This window comes from Acipenser ruthenus, chromosome 17, assembly GCF_902713425.1.
Source record: "Acipenser ruthenus chromosome 17, fAciRut3.2 maternal haplotype, whole genome shotgun sequence".
Lineage (NCBI taxonomy): Eukaryota > Metazoa > Chordata > Actinopteri > Acipenseriformes > Acipenseridae > Acipenser > Acipenser ruthenus.
The window spans coordinates 28,689,004-28,713,619 of NC_081205.1; the positions used below are offsets into that span (position 1 = coordinate 28,689,004).

General features: G+C 36.0%; 3 protein-coding genes across 4 annotated transcripts; 2 read left to right on the forward strand and 1 right to left on the reverse strand.

Annotated features, from left to right (window-relative positions):
• The first annotated feature begins 1,168 nt into the window (after positions 1–1,168).
• On the forward strand, positions 1,169–6,469 carry LOC117423368 (extracellular calcium-sensing receptor-like). The gene is made up of 6 exons (XM_034039006.3): positions 1,169–1,387; positions 1,987–2,272; positions 2,504–3,325; positions 3,614–3,841; positions 3,925–4,048; positions 4,747–6,469. The coding sequence occupies exons 1-6, from the start codon at positions 1,173–1,175 to the stop codon at positions 5,661–5,663; spliced, it is 2,592 nt and encodes an 863-aa protein (XP_033894897.3). The 5' UTR covers positions 1,169–1,172; the 3' UTR covers positions 5,664–6,469.
• Positions 6,470–6,850: 381 nt separating this feature from the next.
• Positions 6,851–17,357, reverse strand: LOC117423367 (extracellular calcium-sensing receptor-like). 2 transcript variants are annotated; one of them, XM_058990322.1, is made up of 8 exons: positions 15,775–17,357; positions 14,077–14,799; positions 10,641–11,811; positions 9,594–10,400; positions 9,168–9,389; positions 8,580–8,665; positions 8,199–8,322; positions 7,798–7,934 (listed from the first exon to the last, which is right to left on the reverse strand). In XM_058990322.1, exons 3-8 carry the CDS (start codon positions 10,905–10,907, stop codon positions 7,926–7,928), a joined length of 1,515 nt encoding a protein of 504 aa, XP_058846305.1. In that variant the 5' UTR covers positions 10,908–11,811; positions 14,077–14,799; positions 15,775–17,357; the 3' UTR covers positions 7,798–7,925. The 2 variants fall into 2 exon arrangements, with proteins under 2 accessions (XP_058846304.1, XP_058846305.1); XM_058990321.1 differs by lacking the exon at positions 8,580–8,665 and having other exon boundaries at positions 6,851–7,934.
• Positions 17,327–23,190, forward strand: LOC117423364 (extracellular calcium-sensing receptor-like). The gene is made up of 6 exons (XM_058990324.1): positions 17,327–17,521; positions 19,252–19,540; positions 19,868–20,695; positions 20,837–21,061; positions 21,348–21,471; positions 21,747–23,190. Exons 1-6 carry the CDS (start codon positions 17,454–17,456, stop codon positions 22,637–22,639), a joined length of 2,427 nt encoding a protein of 808 aa, XP_058846307.1. The 5' UTR covers positions 17,327–17,453; the 3' UTR covers positions 22,640–23,190.
• The last annotated feature ends 1,426 nt before the right edge of the window (positions 23,191–24,616 follow it).

The window sequence follows — 24,616 nt, forward strand, 5'->3', positions numbered from 1 at the left end:
AGACATGCTACAGATGTCTCTTATCTATCTACAACAGATGTGATCTACAGTATCAGTCTCTCCAGTTTCAGTAGTGGCTTTATTTCTATTTCTTTTGGAATTCGGTTTACTGGATGATAGCACAGCCCTACGCTCGACTCCCAGTTGGTACATGGAGTTACATTAGCAGGCAAGAACTGTAGCCTCAAGCACAAAAAAGCAAACAACTGTTGCAGCGTGAAGCTCTCGCTTGCCAACTGCCTTAAGCAGTCTCATAATGAACTGTTCCTAAACATTAGCACAGCAGATATTATACAAAACGATCCTTAATTAGTCATTAAAGTGCTGTTTTAATTGCATTCGAATCCCTGCGCAAGCAGGCTTGAGAACACAGCAGATCCACCTTAAGACACCGGCTTAGAAGAATATAGGTTACTTACTGCACTGTATAATGTTAATAACAATCATGCAGTGATCTTCCTGATAATATTATAGCTTACAAACAAAGCCAATAATTCAAGCATACTGCAGTTAGATAAAGGTCCTTCGCTGCGTGCTAAAGCATTCAATTAATCTAAAAAGTAAATGCATTAATTAATAAAAACTACCAGAGCTCAGTGCGCTGTGACACATCTTTATTTGTATATTTGAAGCAGTTTCATTCAACAGGATTATTTAGTGTTTGCACTTATATTCAAAGCTTTTTAATGCAAAGAGTAATTTGAGATATTGTTTTCTGAAAAAAACATTACAAGTTAAAATACAAAAAATAAAAGTTCAAATCCCACACCTACCAACACGTTCAATTGTTCAGTATGTTCCAGTATTCAAAGTGTTTATCTTTAGATCAGGTAAATATTAGATATATATTAGACAGAGCAAATGAAATAGCTCATGTATAGGTTTCGTGCAGCATACACGTAGGCCTAGTATGAGATCTGGTCCTGAAACAGTGCATGCTATAATGCACCGAAAAAAACAGTGAGTGAGGGTGTACAACATATTTATTGTCTGTCACTAATATAAAAATAAGCTAAAGCTTATTTGCTTCCCATAGCATTCTCAGTGGAACAATTACTTCCAAGTCTCTTGAGATTACATGCTGAAAAAAAAAGACCATCACTGATCGAAGTGTGGCTAATTTATAAAGGACCTCACTGTTAGATCCCAGTTTTATTCCCGTCGCCTCTAAAATGAGTCTCTATTCTGCTGTGTGTTTGTTATCCTGTTTATTTTCTCCAGTCACTCTAAAGCGGGATGCAGTGTGCAAACTTGCAGGAGCCTTTGGTTTGCCTTCAGCTGTTAAAGACGGGGATGTTATCCTGGGAGGGCTGTTCTCAGTTCATGACATGGTGCTGGAGCCAGACCTGTCTTTCACTGCTAAACCTCATTCCACACAATGCTTGGGGTAAGATTCAAACAGATGAAATAACCTTTGTGCAACTCATTGTGAGCTGATGGGGGGAAAAGTGATACATTGCGAAAGAAATGTAGCACTTTAAAAACTACTAGGAAGGACATGGTGCGTTAGGGTATTTTGTGATTGCTTTGCCTGTTTAGGATTACCTCTTAGCCTATATGGCAGGTGTCAGGTATAGTTAGAGTTATACAATATGCTTATACGAAACGTTTGCTATGGTAAATTGTGTATGGTTATTCTGCAGTTTCCCCATGCTTTTCCCATGGTTATAATATGCATTTGCCAGAGTTTATCACAGTTCTCCATGCTTTATAATATGCTCAACCACATATCTCTTTACAATGCTTACCTATCCGTTACAATGCTCTCGCTATCCGTTATTACACTGCCATGCTTTTACTATGTGAAAGGGTAGTGAAATGTTTTGTTATTATATAATGCTGGCTATTTATATATGCTACTAACAAACATTATTAGCAGGTGCAAGTGAGAAATGTACAAATGTTTTTTTTTTTTCTTTTTCTGTATCGGTATCAGTAGTTAAAAAGTAGTTGTGAAACCAACAGTAATTTGATGTGTGTTTTTAGATTTAATTTTCGGACCTTTAGATGGATGCAAACTATGATTTTCACAATCGAAGAAATAAATGAGAACGAACACCTCCTACCAGATATAAAACTGGGTTATAAGATCTACGACTCCTGTAACACCCATTTCCATGCACTGAGAGCTGCGGTCACTCTGGTGAATGGGCAGGAGGAGACAGCCACTGACTCTAGCTGTACCCCGTCTGTACCAGCTGTCATTGGGGACGGTGGGTCTACGCTATCTATTGTGGTAGCCCGATTGCTGGGGGTTTTCAAAGTGCCACAGGTAACCATTCTTCCGTCTTTGTGTTTGTTCTACTGTGCCTATCCTTACTCACTAATATCATATCATTGATGTTTAATAAGGAATTATTTGTTACCTGTTGCAACTATCATTTCTATATTGAAAAGTCACAGTCCACTCTGCTTTGTGTTTATGTACAAAGTAATGTGTGTCACTGTTAAAGTGTACTAATGGTTATATAGCCTATTTCTGTTCTGTATATGTTATTTTCAGATCAGCTACTTTTCCAGCTGTGCATGTCTAAGTAATAAGGAGGAATATCCTGCATTTCTGCGGACGATACCAAGTGATTTTTTCCAAGTCAGTGCATTAGCCCAACTTGTGAAACACTTCGGATGGACCTGGATTGGTACGGTCGCAGGGAGTGGTGACTATGGACGATTAGGAGTCCAGTTATTGAATGAACAAATCAGACAGCTTGGGGCTTGTGTTGCCTTTACTGAAACCATTCCTAAAAACCATGCGCCAGGAAAGATTTCACAAATAGTGGAGATCATTAAATCCTCCAGCGCAAAGGTGGTGGTAGTGTTTTCTGTAGAACAAGACGCACTGGCTGTGTTTCAAGAAGTTTTGCGTCAGAACCTGACTGGGGTTCAGTGGATAGGGAGTGAAGCCTGGGTTACAGCTGCCTTGCTTTCTTCCCCAGAATACCTTCAAATCCTTGGTGGGTCTGTAGGGTTTGCAATACGCAGGGCAGATATACCAGGACTTAAAGAATTTCTTCTCAAGCTGAATCCATCATCTGCCAGTGAGAACCCTTTCATCCTGGAGTTTTGGGAGAAAAACTTTGGCTGCTCTTTTCAAAAGAGAGATAATCACACGAGTGAGAGCAAGCCATTGTGTACTGGACATGAAGATTTAGCTGCCAGAGAGAATATATACTCTGATGTGACCCAGTTGAGAGTGTCATATAATGTGTACAAATCAGTATATGCACTTGCCCATTCTCTCCATAACATGAGGGCTTGTGAAAATGGCAATGGACCATTTGCAAACACAACCTGCCCAAACATTTCAAGCATTGAACCTTGGCAGGTATGGAAATGTTCAACACCAACAGAGCTATAAAAAAAACTGCAACACTACAATTATATTACATCCTCTGTATGCAGAAATTTTGCTGTTTAACTTGCTTTTTCCATTGTAACACTATGCTTTTCTTACACTATGCTTTGCCTCTGTCTGTTCCTTGCCATGCATTTACTCTGCTGTATTACACTTTGCTGTGCCTCTATAGTGTTATACTGTAGAAAATGTTTAGTTAGTAAACTACTGTTAAGCATTACTGTATATTAGCTACTACAACTTCTTATTCCTTCAAAGCTTCTGCACTACCTAAAGAATGTACAATTTACTAACGCATTGGGAGAGGAGACCAGCTTTGATGAGAATGGAGATCCAATGCCAGTCTATGACCTGGTCAACTGGCAGGAAGCAGATGACGGCTCAGTTAAGTTTGTCACAGTGGGCAGGTTTGACAGAACTTTGAATCAGAACCCAAAACTGGAAATTGATGAAGAAACAATCGTATGGAATGGCCGAAACAGACAAGTAAGATTGCATTGTGTGTATACCCTTAAAACACATGGGCTTCTCAGCTAATTAAAACAGGTTGCATTCTCACTCTCTGCCAGGTCCCAAAGTCAGTGTGCAGTGAAAGCTGCCCCCAAGGTACCAGAAAGGGAATCAAGCCAGGCTACCCTGTTTGCTGCTTTGACTGTATACTCTGCGCAGATGGGGAGATTAGCAATCAGACTGGTAAGATGAGCAAAAATGAATATACTACAGTCTTTAATGAACTCCAGTTAACTTATTTGTCTAATATGTTTTATGAAAATATAACATCCCCTTTTTTTAAATAATGCCTCGTTAAAATACTTTTAAGATCGATGTATAATCACTTTTATGGTGCACCTTTGCATTGCGTGTGGTAAAAAAAGTATAATAATGAAATTACAATTGTAGGTTGTAACTCATTGATAGCAAGGGTTTTGTAGAAAGTCTAGAGGAAGCTGCCTTATAACTTATTATGAAAAAAAGCAGGTTGTTAACAGCTAGACTTATCTTAGACCCTGCAGGTAGGATTGATTCATTTGTTGATTACAATACTTCACCTGGGAGAATAAAAAGCAGTTGAGACAAACTTTTGAAAGGTGTCGTTGGGGGTTTTATTAATGCTAGTGATAGACTGCATTTTCAAGAGAGCGGGGGGGGGGTACAAACAGGCAGGGCATTGTCTTGCTACGCTTTAGAGTATATTACATTTACAACCATTTAGAAAACTTGTTCAAACCATTTACAGAAATATAATAGACTCACTCACTTACATGTGAATTAAAATGTAGTCTTATGCATTCGGTGGCAGGTTTGGGTAAGGTAGCCCAAAATGTGAGCTAATTAGGGTATGTGAAACTAGTCTGTAATTACATTTTCTTTGTTTTTTTTTCCTATTACAGATTCGATAACATGCGTTAAATGCCTGCCGGAATTTTGGTCCAACATAAATCGGGATGAATGCATTCCTAAAGAAGTGGAATACCTCTCCTTTGCAGATACCATGGGCATCACTTTGATGTCAGTATCGTTACTAGGATCCTGCTTCACCTTTGCCATAGCAGCAGTTTTTGCATATTACAGAAACACACCCATTGTAAAGGCCAATAACTCAGAGCTCAGCTTTCTCATTTTAGTTTCCTTGGTGCTGTGTTTTCTCTGCTCACTTGCCTTCATAGGACAGCCCACCACGTGGTCTTGCATGCTGCGCCACACTGTTTTCGGTATCGCATTTGTTCTTTGCATTTCATGCCTTCTGGGGAAAACCATAGTGGTGCTGTTTGCATTCAAAGCCAATCATCCAGGCAGTAACATGATGAAATGGTTTGGCCCTACCCAGCAGAGAGCGGTCATCTTTCTATGTACTTTAATTCAAGTACTGATATGCACTGTGTGGTTAATAATATCACCACCCTCCCCAGTGAAAACCATGAACTATCAAAGTTCGAAGATCATTCTGGAATGTGATGTGGGATCTGTGATGGCCTTTTCTCTGGTTCTCGGGTATATAGGTTTGCTGTCTTGTTTGTGCTTTTTGCTGGCGTTCTTAGCACGGAAACTACCTGACAACTTTAATGAAGCCAAATTCATCACTTTTAGCATGCTGATTTTCTTCGCAGTGTGGATCACGTTCATCCCTGCCTATGTGAGTACCCCTGGGAAGTATACTGTCGCAGTTGAAATCTTTGCCATTTTGTCTTCCAGCTTTGGGCTTCTGGTCTGTTTATTTTTCCCCAAATGTTATATTATTTTAATTAAACCAGAAAAAAATACCAAGAAGCACCTCATGGGGAAAACAACATCAGAAAAGCGATATTAAACCTTTTAGTATGTTTTCATTTTGGATCATATAACATATCTTACCTATACACAGCTAACTGAGAATTTATGTGAGTTACACTATGTTAGAAATGTGGCCTCGACAGCTTTCAGGTTTAAATTAATTGAATGACTGTGCTTGTATTTGTATAATTAGAGCTCCTGTATCAGTACTGGGGTTGACCTTCATGTAGGCAGGGGGTAGGAAGCAAGTGAGATGAGGACATGTGGGTGAGGCATGTAACTAAGTAAAGCAGCTGCATTATCTCTTTTTGCTCTGTACACGATACCACGTAAAGAAAAAGCTCACTGCACTGTGTTATAATAATGCCTTTCAGTAGGATACAAACACGGATCTGTAATATGATTAAAATGTGGTATTGCTCTCCCAGGGAATTGCATTTTTTTTTCACTTCACCTAAATCTGCATTTCACTGCAGTAAGAAAGGTGTAGGCTCAATTTAATTAACTTTTTAGTTGGCAAAAAGAATTTCAGAAACTATAACAAAATATATTAGTAGGCTGATACAAGTACAGATAAGTGAGTATATGTTTGTACAATACAGACTTTATTCTTGCCTTATCATTTCCACACAGTGGAAAACAGGGTCTAAATACTAACCAAAATACATCCAACAGATCCTACTAAAATGAAAAATGTTTGTTATTTGACATTAATGCTGCATAGATCACAGTGAAAAGAGCAGATGAAAACAGATATATGTGTCAATTTTGGCTTGTATTTTATTATGTTCACTACTCTGTATTGTATCCATGTTTAACAATATTGTATATGGTGTTCAAATAAAAAGCAAATGTAATTAAATCCATTAAAAAAAACTCCATTGTGTACTGCAGTGTTTGTTCCAGGACACCACCCTGAATGAAGTGATTGAATGTTTCAGATTGTTTAACCAGTATGATAGAGTCTGAAATTGCATGCATCGTTAGATCCTGTTACCATGTTGAATAAACAACCATTCTAGCACAGTCACTGCATTTCATTGGAAAGGTGCTGGGTGTGTCATTTAGAGATGCCTTACAGTACTTCTCCTGCAGCATCTGAATAAGTGAAGCACCACACAATCATGGGTGAAAAGCATGGGGGCAGCATGAAACATATATCAGCCATTTACTTTAAACATCCATTCGATAAAGAATAGTAGACAGTTTTATTGTGTGAGGAAAGAAACATAGACAGTCTGTGTTGAAATCAATAAATGGCTTTATTACAAGCAACAATACAGTAATATATTTCTATATACTTGTTCTTTAAGGAAAGTGTATGAATTATAAGTGATACAGATCAAATAAAAACAACACAACACTGTACCAAGACCTCTTGTTTTCACCCTCTACTACTTAGTATTTTGTTTGCCTCTATCCATCAAATGTTTCTTAGTATTTTTCTCAGGTTTTAACAAGATGATATAACATTTGGGTGCAAATATACACAAAAGCAGCCCAAACGCAGATGCTAGAATAGCAAAGACTTCAACGGCTACTGTGTACTTTCCTGGAGTGCTTACATAAGCCGGGATAAATGTGATCCAGACTGCGAAAAATATAAGCATGCTAAAAGTAATAAACTTCGCTTCGTTGAAATTGTCTGGTAATTTTCTAGCTAAAAATGCCATAACAAAGCACATACAAGCTAAGAATCCAATGTAACCCAACACACACCAGAACCCAAAGACAGACCCAACTGCACATTCCAGGATTATCTTGCCACTTTGGTACCTGGTGTTTTGTACAGTGTATGGAGGGCTGGTCGTTAGCCATATGATGCAAATTACAATTTGCACTGCTGTGCAGACGAAAACACTTGCTCTTTGCTGGATGGGTCCAAACCATTTCATGACATTACTGCCAGGGAGGGTTGCTCTGAAAGCTATAAGAACAACCACTGTTTTTCCAAGAATGCAAGAGATACATAAAGCAAAACTGATTCCAAACACTGTGTGGCGGGTCATGCAAGACCCATTTGTTGGTTCACCAATAAATGCAAGAGCACATAGGAAGCACAAAGCAAGGAAAAGCAACAAAAGAAAACTGAGTTCCATATTGTTTGCACGGACTATAGGGGTATTTCTAAAGACCAGGAACACCCCCGCAATGGCAGCGGTAACACAGGCTCCAAATATTGAAACCACAGTGAGCGTTATTCCCATTACATCATGGTAGGACAGGAACTCTACATTTTTTGGGAGGCATTTGTCTTTTGATTCATTGGGCCACTCCTCCACTGCACATGTAATGCAGTTTATAGAATCTGTAGAAGAAAAGGTACATTTAATCATACGGTTCTGTATGTTACCCCCTATGTTTCTGATTTCTGGTATTATCTATTTAGGCTCTTTAAAGGCAACATACATTTTAGTTTAGAAAGTTCTGTTCTAGTTATAGGCATTGTACACAGGTAATCTGCTAATATACTATAGGATTATATGAAGCAAGGTTTTAGGAGGTGGAGGGGGGTTTACTTTGTCACCCACAAACTCATTAATGAAACATGCAATGCATTTACACATGTTACCTGTTTGATTGCTAATCTCCCCATCAGCACATGGTATACAATCAAAGCAACAATTAGGCTCTCCTTTTCTAGGAGCCTTTCTTGAACCCGGAGAACAACTTTCACTGCACACAGATTTTGGGATCTGTGAAAAAGAAAAGAAAAAGAAAACACTCAATATTCATGCATAAGCATTTTACAAATGTACACATTAGAGTCTAAACAAAAGCTTTCTGAAAAAGAAACAAAGCATAGTAGCTGCATTGGAAGCCTGATAATGAAGGAGCAGTTACTGATAGGCAACCCTGATAAAGACATATAGTTAATTAATATGCATTAAATACATATTTCTATAAACCGCTAGTTTGCATTTAAAATAAAACGTTTTAAGAAATGACTAACCTTTTCTTTGCTATGAAATTTGACCAGTAGAATGCAATTGTGTGCTTCTCCTTCTTGTATACATATACACTTGTGAAGACAGTGTCCTAAAGATCAATAATATACTGTAAGGGTATGTGTGTGTGTGTGTGTGTGTGTGTGTGTGTGTGTGTGTGTGTGTTGTCCTGTCACACAAATGGTTGAAACAGCTAAATTCATCAGAATGAAAATTATAAGTAAAGAAAAAAGTTCAATGAAAAAACATATTTATTATACTGTATGTTCTAAACTATTTTCTCAAGTATTTGTAATATTTCATACATGACGGGGTTAAACCAATGTGTTCCTTCCATATGATTTCTCAACAAGAAACAATTTGCAGGCGACATGCCGATGCAAATGCGAATTAAAACACAAATTCACTTTCTTTTTAAACCCCAATCTACAATTTGTATTGTCTCTCCTTGAACCGGTATTTGAAAATAGCATTCTAATCTCATGTGTCAATGGAAACCATAAAATCAGTACTGTGGCCACTAACAATCAATACATGTCTGAAAGGTGGACTAAAAGTCTACAGTTCTTAATATCACGAGAAAGAGGACTAACCTGCTGACGTCCATGCCAACGAATGAGCGAATCGTCGATAACCAGTTCATTTTCGTTGCCCAAAGATGCGTCATAATGGCCAACTTTCACAAACTGAACCGAACCATCAGAACCCGCATGCCAGTTCACGAGATCATATGATGCAATTGGATCTCCGTTTTCATCAAAGCTCACTTCCTCTTCCAACACAGTAAAGCTCACGTCTTTCATGTAATGCAAAAGCTTCAAGAAAAGCAAGCAGCAACATGATCATTGATACACAATCACCTACCATGTATGTAACAGTTTAAAAATCTCACATTATGTACAGGCGCGCGTCAATGCAATGCAATGAAAAATAGCAAACCATTCTATAGATTCTGTAGGTGTCTGTTGTACGCTAACTTGTTTGGATATCATTTTAGATGTATTTATTCAGTCACCTACCTGCCATGGAACTACGTTTTGCAAGTCCCCACACATCTTGTTGCCGTTTACGCATGAGCCAATGCTGTGAAGTGCATGGGCAATAAGATACACTGCTTTGTAAACATTGTAAGTGACTCTTAGTTGAGAAACATCTACATATGTATCTTTTACTTTCTCTAGACTCTCGGATCCAGTGCAGGGATTTCTTGACGATGACGGGCGAGTATTTAATGAACCATTTAAGGTGCAGTCAAAAATCTCTTCCCACAGTTCTGCCGTTAAAGGAAAATTATATGCGTCTTGTATTCGCAGTCTCGTCAGAAATTCTTTAAGACCAGGGATTTCTGCCTTGCGGATTGCAAACCCAACACTCCCAATTAACATTTCCTGGTATTCTCTCCATAGTACAGTTGCTGTTGACCAGGCTTCACTTGTTATCCACTGTATGTCTGTAATATTCTGACGCTTAAGTTCGTTTAATATAGGTATGAGTTCGCTTTCACCCACAAAACCCAGAATCACTTTGGCAGAAGATCTTTTTATGACGTCAACCACCTCGAGAATGTTTTCCTCGGTAAATTCACGATTATAGAGTTTGGTATATGCAAGGCAGACATTAAGTCTGCTGGCTTCTTCAGCGAAAAGCTGTAGTGCAAAGCGGGCGTAATCGGTGTTTGTACCAATTGCCCCAACCCAGTTCCATTTGAAATGCTTTACGAGTTTAACTATTGCCTTTATCTGGAAGGTATCACTTGGAATAGTTCTCATGAATGTCGGAAACTCCCTTTTATCACTTAGACAACTGCAGGAAGAAAAATAACTGACCTGTAGAGATATCAAGAGTATTCAGTCGAGTAAAGTCATAATGCTATTTTAAATATAATTGCCTTTGATAAAATAAAATAATAATAATAATAATTTAATGTTGATTTAAAAATACAAATTAATGTAACTTGTTACCGATTGCAAAATGTATTTAGTAACAACCGGTATGCTAGCAGAACAAGAAAAAAAATGGTGAGAATGTTGACTATTGAAACTATATCACAATACGTAACATCTTACCAACGGGACGCTAAAGACTCCTATGGTTCTCAGGACAGCTGCAGATCTAGCTGATCCAGCATCTCCAATGATGACTGGGGAGGCGAGGCGCCCCGCTCCAGCACAGCTGTAATTATTGCTGGTTGTTTCATCGTGTCCATTAACGAGAATAAGGGCACTTTTCAGAGAAGTAGCAGTATGGTCACAGCTGTCCATAATTCTGTAACCTAGAGTTACATTTGGAAGAAAGTCTTGTCTTTTGTTTATTTCCTTTATGGCAAAAATCATTCCTTGCACCCAGCGAAATGCCCGTCTGCTGAAACTAGTACATTATTATTATTAGTATTATTATTATTAGTATTATTAGTATTAGTAGTAGTAGTAGTAGTAGTAGTAGTAGTAGTAGTAGTAGTAGTAGTAGTAGTAGTAGTCGTAGTCATGTGTAAGAATACTATTACAATATTTAAATTGCTCTTTAATATCTAGTATTGCAGACTCTACAATTGAATCACGCATAAACAATCAAATGTGGTTTAATAATGTTACTGTAATAAATATTCTGTATGCAAATCGGTAAATACTGTGTTTACTTACTCAGTGCATGTAGATGGCTTGGGTTCAGTCTCAAACGAAGCAAAATCAGAAGATACTCTGAAGTGGATAGGAAACAATCCACCTAGAATTATATCTCCATCCTCAAAGAGGCTGGCAGAGTCAAACTTTCCTTGAACCGTACAGGTTGAGTACTGGTCCGTTTCAATGCTGCATATTTCGTTAAGGGAAAGCGTTAGTAGTACTAATATCAGTTCTGCACACAAGTGTGCCATATTTCATTCAAATTGTACGAAAGCAGATTTGCCATCTAATTTATAGGTTAGGGCAAATCATTTACAGTAGATCAATTAATTATATACTGGAAGGTAAGTGAAAACACCTCCCACTGGGAATGTAGTGTCAATTGATGTGTGTGTGTGTTCATTGAATCTATCTATCTATCTATCTATCTATCTATCTATCTATCTATCTATCTATCTATACAACCTCGTAATTATCATATAACTACTGATCTGAGAGAACGTTCAAAAGTTCGTTTCTGCTCTCCAGGGTGCTGAATTCCGAGGAGCTGCTACCAGGGTTCCAGTTTCACAAGCTGTACTTTTGATACATGCTGCAAACGTTTCACAGAAGCCACCTGTGTGATAGAACATATCCATGTCAACTAATTACCATTGTTATAAGATAATACCTAGTCATTTTAAATTATTTATTTAAGTAGCATAACCTTGGTCTGAATCTTAACCTAGGCTGGGACCAAATCAAAACCTTGACAACCCGCTAATCGCACTTAACAAAACTGTATGATTATTATTATTATTATTATTATTATTATTATTATTATTATTATTATTATTATTATTATGGAATTATGGCATTCTGAGTGGCCTGGACTGTCCGATTGTTTTATTTTACAGCTGACAGGGAAAAAAGCATGCCGACCCGAACATTTCCGTGAGCGGCATTGTGTTAACATGTGTTAACATATGTGACTTCATAAATATAGACGGCTATACGATTTATTTAGGAATTTAGGTAAGGTAGTCCACCATTACTGTATATTGAAGCAAATAGAAATAAACAAATACATTATGAGTTCATGTAATGCGTGGTATATAGAATATAATTTCACAAGTAGTGACCTCTATTAAGCAAACACGAGCAGTGGCAAGATTTTTTTAAAATATATTTTTATGCGCAGCAATTCTGTTCATTATTATTGTCTTACACTTCTGAGATAACAGACACAAATCAATCAAACAAATAATAAATACAAACAAGATAAGGGAGGTTATAACAGCAATGGAAGGGAGTAAGCCTACAATAGATTTTAAACGTTTGAAATGTATATCATTAAAGAATACCAGCGCACAAGCTGTTATATATATAGGCAATTATCTAGGAAAACAAACAATCCTTTACATTTACATTCTCCTATTACAGTATGCTCTGATTTTATCCTAACATTAGTTAACAAAATACCCCATCTAGTGGATGTAATTGTTTAGTACATTACCCTGTAAATTGTTCATTTTATTGAATTTGCTAATGTTGTTACCAGTCGTTAATGTGTATTCTGTTCATCTTGTTATATGTCAATAGGGATTGTGCTGCTGCAGTATGCTTAAATGAAAGTATTCAATAATATTTATAAAAAGGGTAATGTTTGCTTTTTATAAAATTTAGAAAAAAACAAGAAACATATCAAACTATATATATATATATATATATATATATATATATATATATATACATACACACACACACACACACACATATATATATATATATATATATATATATATATATATATATATAAATTATTCCTGTACCTCCATTAAGTTTATACATTTATACATATGAAAATATCTATATTTAAATACCTAATCTGTACATTCACTTTACGAACTTTACGATTTTTTATATTGCCTTTGCTTGCAGACATCAGCAGTCGTAGACTGTGGTGCATTTTTAGAGGTTGCAGTAACCACTCACATCCACCAGAGGATGCAGTTGAACTCAGAAAGTCTTCCTTGGGAATTGTGTACCTTTTCAGTTCTTTCTCTATGGAAACCCTCTAAAACAAGTACCAAAGGATGATACATTTAGAGTAATTCAGTGGGTTTATTAAATAACTTCACAGATGGAAACATTTTGCCAAATACATAATAATAATAATAATTTACTATACATGCTCCTTACCATATACTGTAAATGGAAATGGTTTTAAATAACTAATTTGGAAGAATTTGGAAGTGTGGTGTTCCAGGGTTAGAAAGCAGACTTTTTCCAGCTGAATTGATTTAATGAATATATTGTACTAACACTCACCTGCTTTGTATTTGCTTAGTCCTTAAAGTAAATGTTGGCAGGTATGAAAGTTACTTTTGTTTTGCTTGCCTTTTTGTTTTGGGCACATTTCACCTTTACTTCGATGCATTGTTTTGTCTTGAACATTAAAATCATTATATAACCCCTTAGCATTCAAACACTCCAGTTTTCTTTATTTTGCATAACACACTGTGCAGTTTACTACAGTTTTAACCTCTGATGTAATTTCCTGGCGCACCAAAGGGTCACTTGAAAGTCAGACTAGCATGATGTGTGGAGCTCTGCAAGAACGCATACAGTTTGACAAGCAATACAACCAATAAAAAGTGACTTCTGATTGAGCATCATCTGAATATAACCCTACACTCATGCTTGAACGGATGCAAGGTTAAATTGATGCACATCATTAAGATAATGTCTTTAAAATTGAATTCAACATCTAATAGTATTTCTTGAGTTTTAAAGAGCCAGGCTATTATTCTACCTCATTACTGTGAGATACAAAGTTCACCCTTAATTAACCATTACTATTAATGAAAAGTAGTGCTGTCATTTTTTAAAACTGTTTTACCTTCTTATCATTTGCGCTGATGTGCTTAAGGTAATATGGCAGCCCAGGTTTATACTGCAGTCCTCATGATCATGGTTTGAGGGAATACACCTGTACAGTTACTCTTCTGTGAAATTCATTTTACTTAAAACAGAGAAAAACACTAAACAGTACATTATGGGGAGGTAACATGCCAGTATAAACAAAAACATTTGATGAAAGCAAGAAGAGTAGAATGGATATGGAAGAGTAGCGTGGATATTGTGGCCTATAAAACATTCTGTATGTAAATCATATTGTGAACCATTAGACTTTCTAAAGTGTTCTGTAATGCATAATAAATCAGCCTTAAGATGATTTTAAAGGGTACAACATTATTAGTAAAGATACAATATGTGACTCACATGGTATGCTGTAAATATATTCAACAATACACATCTGGACAATTTGAATATTAACCATGATAAGGTTTATATATCAATGAATTGTGTTTCATGTAAATACTCTTTTAAATTACCTAAAGACCTGTTTTCATTTGAGACACTGTATTGCTGTATAGTTTATCTGTGTACTGACACAATTAAAAACAACTGCTTACTTGGAAGCCAGTCAAAATCCACTTGCCTTGGGAATGCTCAGCTGCTGGATTCGGTTTTCATCACCTTCATCTGGATGTTCTGCATCATTTTGTCAGCTGAGGATTCCTCTAGTGTTTGCTGGCTTCCTCTTTTGCCTGTAGGGGGTCTGGGACACAAAAAACAATTATCCATGATGACTTCAAGATCAGGGGGCCGATTTAATTGCTTTCAAGGGAGTTGGATCAAAATGCAACCATGCGCTGTCAATAATTGATTGTCAAAACTTTTTTACACAACTTGTCCTACAGTATTTAATTATCTAACAGTCACAGTAAAAAGAACTGTCATTGTTCATATTAACTGAATATCATTTTTAATTGTAAATTCTCAAAGCTCTATACTCCAAATCATCATTAGCACAATATTTATCTGAAAGAAACAAGACTGCTTAAAGTTCTGCCTAATTAGAAAGGACATACAAAGATCCTTTAGGGATGTTTTTTAACCTTATCCCTGCAAAACATTCAAAATATATACATATTTACAAAATGCATTGGTGTATAAAGTACACTATTTATCAGGACATACCATTTTGACTGTAACATAGTGAGATGCCTTTTACCCACATCAACAAGCCTGTGGGAATCATCTTATACTGCAGAGCACATGTTTTCCTGACATTGCCCTTGTGCACACTATCAAATGCAAGTTTTATAGAAATGAATATAAGGTTTATAGAAATGAATTTAATGAATTAATTAATTAATAAATACAAAATTCTAAGAAAAATAATCATGGAAAATGTTATCTATCAAACTGAGGGTAGACCCTCCAATCCAGGACCAGCAATTATTTGTATTATAATTTACTTACAGACAAAAACCAATCAAATCAGTCAAGTAAATAACAAATACAAACAAATACAAATACAGATAAGGGCAGCAGTTGTTCTAATGCTAACGAGAGGGAGGATTTTAAACGTTTCAAAATGCTACCATTAAAGAATGCTAGCACACAGGCTGCATCAATTGTACAGGAAAACATGTTCCAACAAGTCTTTACACTCACATTATCCTATTATTCTCTGATTTAATCCTAACAAAATGCCCCATCTAGTGGAATTAATTGCTTACTACATCACCTTGTACATCAACGGTTAATCCAATGAATTTGGCAATGTTGTTACCAATAGTTACAGAGTATTCCGTTCATCTTCTGGTATCTGTCCTAAGGGATGGTGCTGTTGCAGTATGCTTAAATAAAAGTAAATACGGCACAATATTTATAAAAAGGGTGCTGCTCAAGTAACAAAAAAACATATAAAACTATATATAAATATAGTAAATTATTCCTGCACCTACATTAAGTTTATTTATATATTTAAAACATGTTTTAAAGACTATTAGTTATATCTAATCTATACATTAATTTTACCAAATTAATTTTACTTAGTTGCAGTAACCACTCACATCCACCAGACAATGCAGTTGATAAACTCAGAAGTCTTCCTTGGGTATTGTGCAGCTTTTTAGTTATTTCTCAATAGAAACCCTCTAAAACAAGTACACAAAGTGTGATACATTTCAGGTAATTCAATTTATTTCTAAATCATCACTTCACAGATGAGCTATACATCACTATACCTGCTACTTGCCATAGACTGTAAGTGAAAATGGTTTTAAGGGTAGAACAATAACTGATTTGGAAGAATTTCAGTGTTGTGTTGCATGGTTAGACAGTTTACTTCTTAAGCTTTGAAGAGCCAGGCTATTAGTTCTACCTCATTACTGTGAGATACAAAGTTCACCCTTAATTAACCATTACTATTAATGAAAAGTAGTACTGTCATTTTTTTTAACTGTTTTACCTTCTTATCATTTGCGCTGATGTGCTTAAGGTAATATGGCAGCCCAGGTTTATACTGCAGTCCTAATGATCATGGTTTGAGGGAATACACCTGTACAGTTACTCTTCTGTGAAATTCAGTCTGGTTCCATGAACATCACATTAATTAATTTACCCGTAAAAGACACAGTCAGAACGTCACATTTCTGTATATTTTAAACTGAATATTAAAAACAAAATCCTATTCATATATTACAAAAATAAACATCCTACTGTATATTTACATATGTTAGTATAACCTATCAATTCAATGTGTCATAACCTGATAGCCTTTACATTTAATGAATGGTTATCTTTGATTTTATAACACAAACACACATTTTTGTTGAGTAAAATCAGCATTTAAATGTCTCTTCCCAGTGACAGTAGGTAATTATCACTTCCAGATTTAATCAGGGTGTGCAAATGTACATACATTATAAAGGTGTTGTTTCTTGTGTGCATTATAAAGGCAGCAATTTTTTCTGATTCTGCATATTGCTAAATACACTCTCCCTGAAATAGCATTTAATTGAACTAAAATGTCTCTTAGGACATGTATATACCCTTAAGTCTCTGAACTGAATCTTGTGCTGTGCTTACCTAATACAATCTGTGTGATTGATATCTACTGGGATTTTAATTTAGCACAGGTCTTGTATTCTCAATTTGACAACCTATTCTCGTGTGTACATCAGATGACAAGATATAGTAACTAGATAAAGTAAACTAAATCAGACAAGCAGTTATCAGCTGTGCCTGGTCAGTATGGTACAAGCTACCGCAATGCATCTTCTTTTGATCTTACCTCTGTTGAGCTCAGTGGTTAAACCTACACCAGGTAAAACAACAGAAGCTGCTTGCACACTTCAGGGAAACTTTGAGCTGCCTGGATTCCTTGCAGATGGAGACATTATTATTGGAGGACTCTTTCCCATGCATTACTGGGTGGTGGTTCCTGAACTGAACTACACCTACAAACCTGCAGCTTCAGGATGCCAAGGGTGAGTAAGAATACATTTCTGGCATGGTTGTTTTATATTTTAAATTGTATTTTTACTTTTTTTATTGTTTTTTAACAATATAGTTTTTCATCTCTTATTTTTGTGTTTGGTTTAGTAGAACATGTTTGAATGCACAATAAGTTTTTGGGGTTTTTTTTTAAGAAAAGAAGCGTTGTTTCCTGCATACTTTACATTTAAGTCTTAAGTCTGAGATGCTCATTATACATTGAAATGGGAAATTATGCTGACAAAACACCTGTTCTTTATTGTAAAGCAGAAAACTAACTGCAAAATTACACTTCCCAGATTTTGCCAGTAAATTAAATACATGTCTGAATGCTTCTGCTTCTGCTTCTTTTAATGAATATAACCTAGAACAAAATGTATAAATAAAAAAAAAAATGTGCAAAATTATGTTCCATAATTTAACTGGTTATAAAATGATAGTGATGGACTTATTATCAGGATAAACAATAAATAAATGAAAGCAAATGAAAAGTTTCAGGTTTCAACATCGGCTTCACACTCAAAACTTTCTTTTAGGTTAATAAACTCAATTGCAATGTCCTGGAAGTATTCAGTACGGCAAAGCACTATGTTATATCCATAATTGTGGAGTGCCCCTTCAAATTATATGCCCAAAAGGATTTAAAGACTTGGGTAAAGCCTTGGGTGATGCTGTCTATTGAAACTGAGCTGACAGTTTGGGCTTCAGGCCAACAGCAGTATACAAACCCGGGATGTCACCGTAGGTTATTGAAATCTGCTCAATCACCACAACCGTCTTGCAGAGAAAGCGGAGAGAGCACTGGTCTAACTGTTTTCACACTTTAGCAAAATTAATCTGAGTCAAATCCCTGTTCTATTCACACTAGAAATTAAAGCCAGATTTGATACAGTTTAGTATTTATTCAGTGCAGACGCACTAAACAAGCTACAGTTGACTCTGCAGTGCAGTTTTTGATCTGCAGATGTGGAAATCACATCTTTATGTGTGTGACACGTCACCTTCTTTTTCAATGTGGCTCAGTTTGTTACACATGTTGTGGGTAAAATTACACTGTTAGTAATTAATGCAGACTTGAAACTGCCCAAGGAGGTAGATTATATAATTTCCACACTGCCACTTTAGAGCAGTGTTGAGTTCACACTGAAGCAAGTTCACGGTTACCTTAATGCATCTTTGAGTGCGATTGACTTCTGGTCTAAAAACCTAACTTATTTTTAAACTCACATTTTTTTGTGTGTGTGGTTATTAATGGTTTTTATGCATGTAAGATAATGCAAATATATTAAAATATGCCTTTGTGAAAATATTAAAATTACATTTGCCAACTCTTTAAGAGAATGTATTGTAAATTAAATGGTCAATTATACTGCATCAGGGTTGCTGTACTCACCATCATAGACTGGAGAGCACAAGAACCAGGACAGTGAGCTTTATTCATCAATGTGTTGGTCCCAAAATTTCTTCTTAAAGACTGCAAAACTTCTTTACATTTTTTCTGACTGGGGTATCATGTCTAATGTCATATATAATACTGAAAATGTATGTAAAATATACCAGCACATTTATACACATTTAGTGTATAGTATTGTACATTAGTCACACAGGTCCCAGATTTTTTTTTCATTGCATTTGGATATATATATATATATATATATATATATATATATATATATATATATATATATATATATATATATATATAATTTATTTATTTTTGCAGCTTTGACTCTAGGTCATTTCGTTGGGCACAGACGATGAGATTAGCTATTAAAGAAATCAATGAGAATCCAACTCTTCTTCCAAATATTACTTTGGGCTATAAGATTTATGACTCCTGTGCCACACATGTGGCTGCATTACGAGCCACTCTTTCAGTTCTTAATGGACCCAAAGAAGTCTCAAGTATGATGTGCTCTGGAGCCTCACCTGTGAAGGCCATCATTGGGGACTCTGGATCATCACAGTCCATTGTTGTGTCAAGAACACTGCAACCTTTTAAAATTCCCATGGTAAGTGTTACTTTTAAGTTTGATGTGGGTCTGCCTGAGTTCATTAGAAAATGTGATTCTGGGGACCTCATGAACTCCCTAATAAGTTTTGTATGTCATGATAAAAGGACAGTAAAGTGTAGTGAAATAATACTGGAAGTAAACCAACAAGAACTTGATAAAAACTTCATAAAAATGTGTCAATTACCATGAAAATATAACTCTAAATACTACTGTATATGTTAAAATAGTTCAGATATTAACAGTCACCATCCTATTAATAGATGTTGCCTGCTCAATATCTATAAAAAAACTGTTCTGAATCTTTTTTTTTATAATTTTTTGCAGATAAGTTATTTCTCATCATGTGCTTGCCTTGCCAACAGAAATGATTATCCAACATTTTTTCGAACTATTCCAAATGATTATTACCAGGTGAAAGCCATCGTTCAGCTGGTAAAGCACTTTGGCTGGACCTGGGTTGGAGGAATCTCTGAAGATGATGAATATGGGAGATCCGCGTTTCAAGAGCTACATAAAGAATTTAAAAAAATCGGAGTCTGTTTGGCCTATTATGAAATTATTCCTAAAGTGTATAGCAGAAAAAGGATTCTTGAAATTTTAGACATAATAAAGAAGTCCTCTGCAAAGGTGGTCATTATGTTTGGAGGAGAGGGGGAGCTCTACCCCTTGCTGACAGAGTATGTACAGCAAAATATCACAGGCATTCAGTGGATAGCCAGCGAAGCCTGGATAACAGCTTCCTTGTTTTCACCCAGAGAATTCTACCCATCACTAGGTGGTACAATTGGATTTGCCATTCGCAAGGGGGAGATTCCTGGTTTAAAAGACTTCCTGCTTGAAGTTCATCCATCGCTGTACCCTGACAATGCTCTAGTCAAGGAGCTCTGGAGCACTATGTTTGGATGCACATTTCAACCTTCAAACACCACTGACCAGTCTGGGAGAGGGCTGCCTTTGTGTACTGGCCATGAATCTATAGAAGAGAAGTTCAGTGTATACATAGATGTATCTGGTCTCAGAATCTCTTATAATGTTTATAAAGCAGTATATGCTGTTGCTCATTCGTTGCACAATTTGATAAACTGTGAGCCTGGCAAAGGACCATTTGATAATTTCACATGTGCAGATATTTCATACATTGAGCCTTTTCAGGTAAAATAAGTCATTGATCATAAGGATTAAAATAAGTCATTGATCATATATATATATATAGTTGAAAAAAATAAGGTGACAAAAAGGAAAACACAGAATATATTTGTGCCATGTATTAATACAACATTTTCTTTTTTTAAGCTTCAGCATTACATTCAAGAGGTGTCATTCACCATTTTCGGAGAAGAAATCAACTTTGATAACAAAGGAGACCCAATTGCCTCCTATGATTTGATTAATTGGCAGAGAAACACAGATGGAACTATTCGCTTTGTCACAGTGGGGCTTTACGATGTATCCAAAGGTGTGGGCAAAGAGCTTGTGATAAACGAAAACATATTAATTTTCAGTGGCGACCAAACCAAGGCAAGCTGCAAACAGCCTCTTTTAACTTCTTTGTAAGGAACATTGCAAATAAATAGAGGAATGAATGGTCATAACAGCAGCATACACATTCAATTTCCATATTAAAAAAATAAAACCGATCTAAGTACAGTACCATTTTCCTTTATTCCTATAGTGCCAAATATTGCTTTAAAACCATTTACATTTTCTGTACTTTATTCTCTAAACCCTACTGTCAGTTAAATATCATATCATTATCTTTGTTATATACTAGATGATAAGGTACTGCTCTCTGGTTGATTTTAAGGTACCGAGTTCAGTATGCACTGAAAGCTGTCCCCCTGGTACAAGGAAAGGGGTTCGTCGAGGAGAGCCTCTTTGTTGCTTTGACTGTCTACCATGTGCTGATGGCGAGATTAGTGATCAGACAGGTATGTTTTTTATTCATTGTGTCACAACCTTTTCTCCAGCCTGGCTCAAAGTGCCTGAAATATTCTTCCTCTATTCTGGTATCACATTCACAAGTGTAAAAATGTTTATAAAATACATAGTCAACAAAGCAAAGCATAGAAAAGCATTGCAAGAAATGTGTGGCTAAAAAGTATCACAGTAAAACATGTTAATATAACACATTAAACAATATATGACAAAATAAACTGTTAGTAACTTAAATACCACGTTTTATTATTGCTGTTTTCCTCTGCAGATTCAATAGAATGCATACAATGCCCTGCAGATTTCTGGTCAAATGCTGAAAGAACTGAATGCATACCCAAAGAAATTGAATACCTTACGTATGAAGAAATGGGTGTCACATTAACTGTGATTGCCTTGTTTGGAGCCTGCCTTACAATTGGTGTCCTTGCTGTGTTCCTTCATTACAAAAACACTCCAATAGTCCGTGTCAACAACTCTGAACTCAGCTTTTTCATTCTGCAGTCACTGGCACTGTGTTTCCTGTCTTCTATTGCATTCATAGGTCAGCCAGCTAATTGGTCTTGCATGTTTAGGCACACTGTGTTTAGCATCACTTTCTCACTGTGCATATCTTGTATTCTTGGTAAAACAGTAGTGGTGCTGATGGCCTTTAAATCCACACAGCCTGGCAGTAATATCATGAAATGGTTTGGACCCATACAACAAAGGATTATGATTTCTGCTTGCACTTCTGTTCAGATTATCATCTGTGCTATATGGTTGATTGCTATGCCCCCCTTCCCTTCAAAAAACACTAAATATCAAAGTTCAAAGATTATTTTGGAATGTGATGTTGGGTCTACCTTGGCATTTTGGTGTGTATTGGGCTACATTGGGGTTTTGGCTTGTATGTGCTTTGTTCTTGCATTTTTAGCAAGGAAACTCCCAGGCAATTTCAATGAGGCCAAATTCATTACATTTAGTATGCTCATCTTTTGTGCTGTATGGATAGCCTTTATACCTGCGTATGTCAGTTCACCAGGAAAATACACTGTTGCAGTTGAAATATTTGCTATTCTTTCATCGAGTTTTGGGCTGCTTTTCTGCATATTTGCACCAAAATGCTATATCATTTTACTTAAACCAGAGAAAAACACTAAACAGTACATTATGGGGAGGTAACATGCCAGTATAAACAAAAACATTTGATGAAAGCAAGAAGAGTAGAATGGATATGGAAGAGTAGCGTGGATATTGTGGCCTATAAAACATTCTGTATGTAAATCATATTGTGAACCATTAGACTTTCTAAAGTGTTCTGTAATGCATAGTAAATCAGCATTTAACATGATCTTAAAGGGTACAACATTACTATTAAAGATACAATATGTGACTCACATGGTATGCTGTAAATATATTCAACAATACACATCTGGACAATCTGAATGTTAACCATGATAAGGTTTATATATCAATGAATTGTGTTTCATGTAAATACTCTTTTAAATTACCTAAAGACCTGTTTTCATTTGAGACACTGTATTGCTGTATAGCTTATCTGTGTACTGACACAATTAAAAACAACTGCTTACTTGGAAGCCAGTCAAAATCCACTTGCCTTGGGAATGCTCAGCTGCTGGATTCGATTTTCATTGTCTTCGTCTGGATGTTCTGCATCATTTTGTCAGCTGAGGATTCCTGTAGTGTTTGCTGGCTTCCTCTTCTGCCTGTAGGGGGTCTGGGACACAAAAAACAATTATCCATGATGACTTCAAGATCAGGGGGCCGATTTAATTGCTTTCAAGGGGGTTGGATCAAAATGCAGCCATGCGCTGTCAATAATTGATTGTCAAAACTTTTGTACGCAACAGGCCCTACAGTATTTAATTATCTAAACAGTCACAGTATTTCGCTGTTTAGATTAATTGAATATACATCTCTCTTATTTATGTGTGTGTGTGTGTGTGTGTGTGTGTGTGTGTGTGTTATATATATGTGTGTATTTTATGGATAATATGAAAAAAATAATGAGTATACAAACAGAAACAATTGCAATAGAATTAAAAAGGATCTAATTACAAACTCTTGCTACAAAATATCGTGAAAGTACTGGTGTGTAACTTAAACCAATACATTTCCACTGGTATGGTTGGCCTGAATTAAAAAGGAAATACAATGATTCTTCAGGGATGTTCTGTAACCTTATCTATGCCAAATCTACAAAATATATACCCATTTATAATGTGCATTGGTGTATATAGTATGCTATTCAACAGGACATAACATTGTTCCTGTAACACACAGTAATGAGCTACCCACATTAACAATTCATTAATGAATGAAAAATAAATTTTGGAAAAATATTAATGGAAAATTCCTGTTGTATCTGTACGTCATATTTAACAATTCTGACAGCATGTATTCTCAACATTCTTCCAGCCATAAAACTCTTATACGCCCAAGATATTAGACACCTTTGGTTGGAGGGTTGCTGAGGTATGGAACTTGCGATCATGTGAAAAAATGATTACATAGAATTATTTTCTTTAGATAGCTATGCTAATAAAGTACTAGTACATAATTAGCATTTTATTTTTTGTACTTTTTTCTCCTTCATTTTATATGTAGAAGAGGTGGCCAATGTAAATACAGATGCTCTTTTACTCTATATTAATACAACCCAGGGGTAAAAAGTAACTGTAACTACACTGTAAGTAAGCTAACAGTATAGAAATACATTACAATGTTTGACTGGTCTACAAGATCTATCATCCTGGCTTTAAAAGCTACGCTGACACTACTGAATGGACAGGAAGCTAAATTATTTTGCAATATCTCCTGTACCTGTGTGTAGTACTCTAAGCTACTTAAAAGTGGTACCGGATTGTTTTATAAACGATACTTCATTATTTATTGTTGTAAATCATACTTCATTCTGATTTATATTTTGGAAGTCCATTTTTGGGACTGTTCCAGCAATTTTGTATTGTTGTTTTTTCTAGTGAATGTATAACCCCAGACAGGTGGAAGCACCAGATGTTGGACAACATGAATCATGTACTGAACCAGACCACAATTCAGAGCATCCATATTGATAACTGGAGGCTATAAATCCAGTTAGTTTCACTGAACCATGGCAGGATGCATGATAGCAAAGTG

What these genes read in the sequence shown, in the direction of transcription:
- LOC117423364 (XM_058990324.1), top strand. Translation starts at nt 17,454, where the DNA reads ATGCATTACTGGGTGGTGGTTCCTGAACTGAACTACACCTACAAACCT. An exon ending in CATACATTGAGCCTTTTCAG is followed by an intron (nt 20,696 to 20,836) that starts GTAAAATAAGTC and finishes TCTTTTTTTAAG; the next exon opens with CTTCAGCATTACATTCAAGA. An exon ending in TCAGTGGCGACCAAACCAAG is followed by an intron (nt 21,062 to 21,347) that starts GCAAGCTGCAAA and finishes GTTGATTTTAAG; the next exon opens with GTACCGAGTTCAGTATGCAC.
- LOC117423368 (XM_034039006.3), top strand. Translation starts at nt 1,173, where the DNA reads ATGAGTCTCTATTCTGCTGTGTGTTTGTTATCCTGTTTATTTTCTCCA. An exon ending in CATTCCACACAATGCTTGGG is followed by an intron (nt 1,388 to 1,986) that starts GTAAGATTCAAA and finishes GTGTGTTTTTAG; the next exon opens with ATTTAATTTTCGGACCTTTA. An exon ending in CAAGCATTGAACCTTGGCAG is followed by an intron (nt 3,326 to 3,613) that starts GTATGGAAATGT and finishes ATTCCTTCAAAG; the next exon opens with CTTCTGCACTACCTAAAGAA.
- LOC117423367 (XM_058990321.1), bottom strand. Translation starts at nt 10,907, where the DNA reads ATGATTTTTGCCATAAAGGAAATAAACAAAAGACAAGACTTTCTTCCA. An exon ending in GAGTCTTTAGCGTCCCGTTG is followed by an intron (nt 10,401 to 10,640) that starts GTAAGATGTTAC and finishes ATATCTCTACAG; the next exon opens with GTCAGTTATTTTTCTTCCTG. An exon ending in GGAGATTAGCAATCAAACAG is followed by an intron (nt 7,935 to 8,198) that starts GTAACATGTGTA and finishes TTTCTTCTACAG; the next exon opens with ATTCTATAAACTGCATTACA.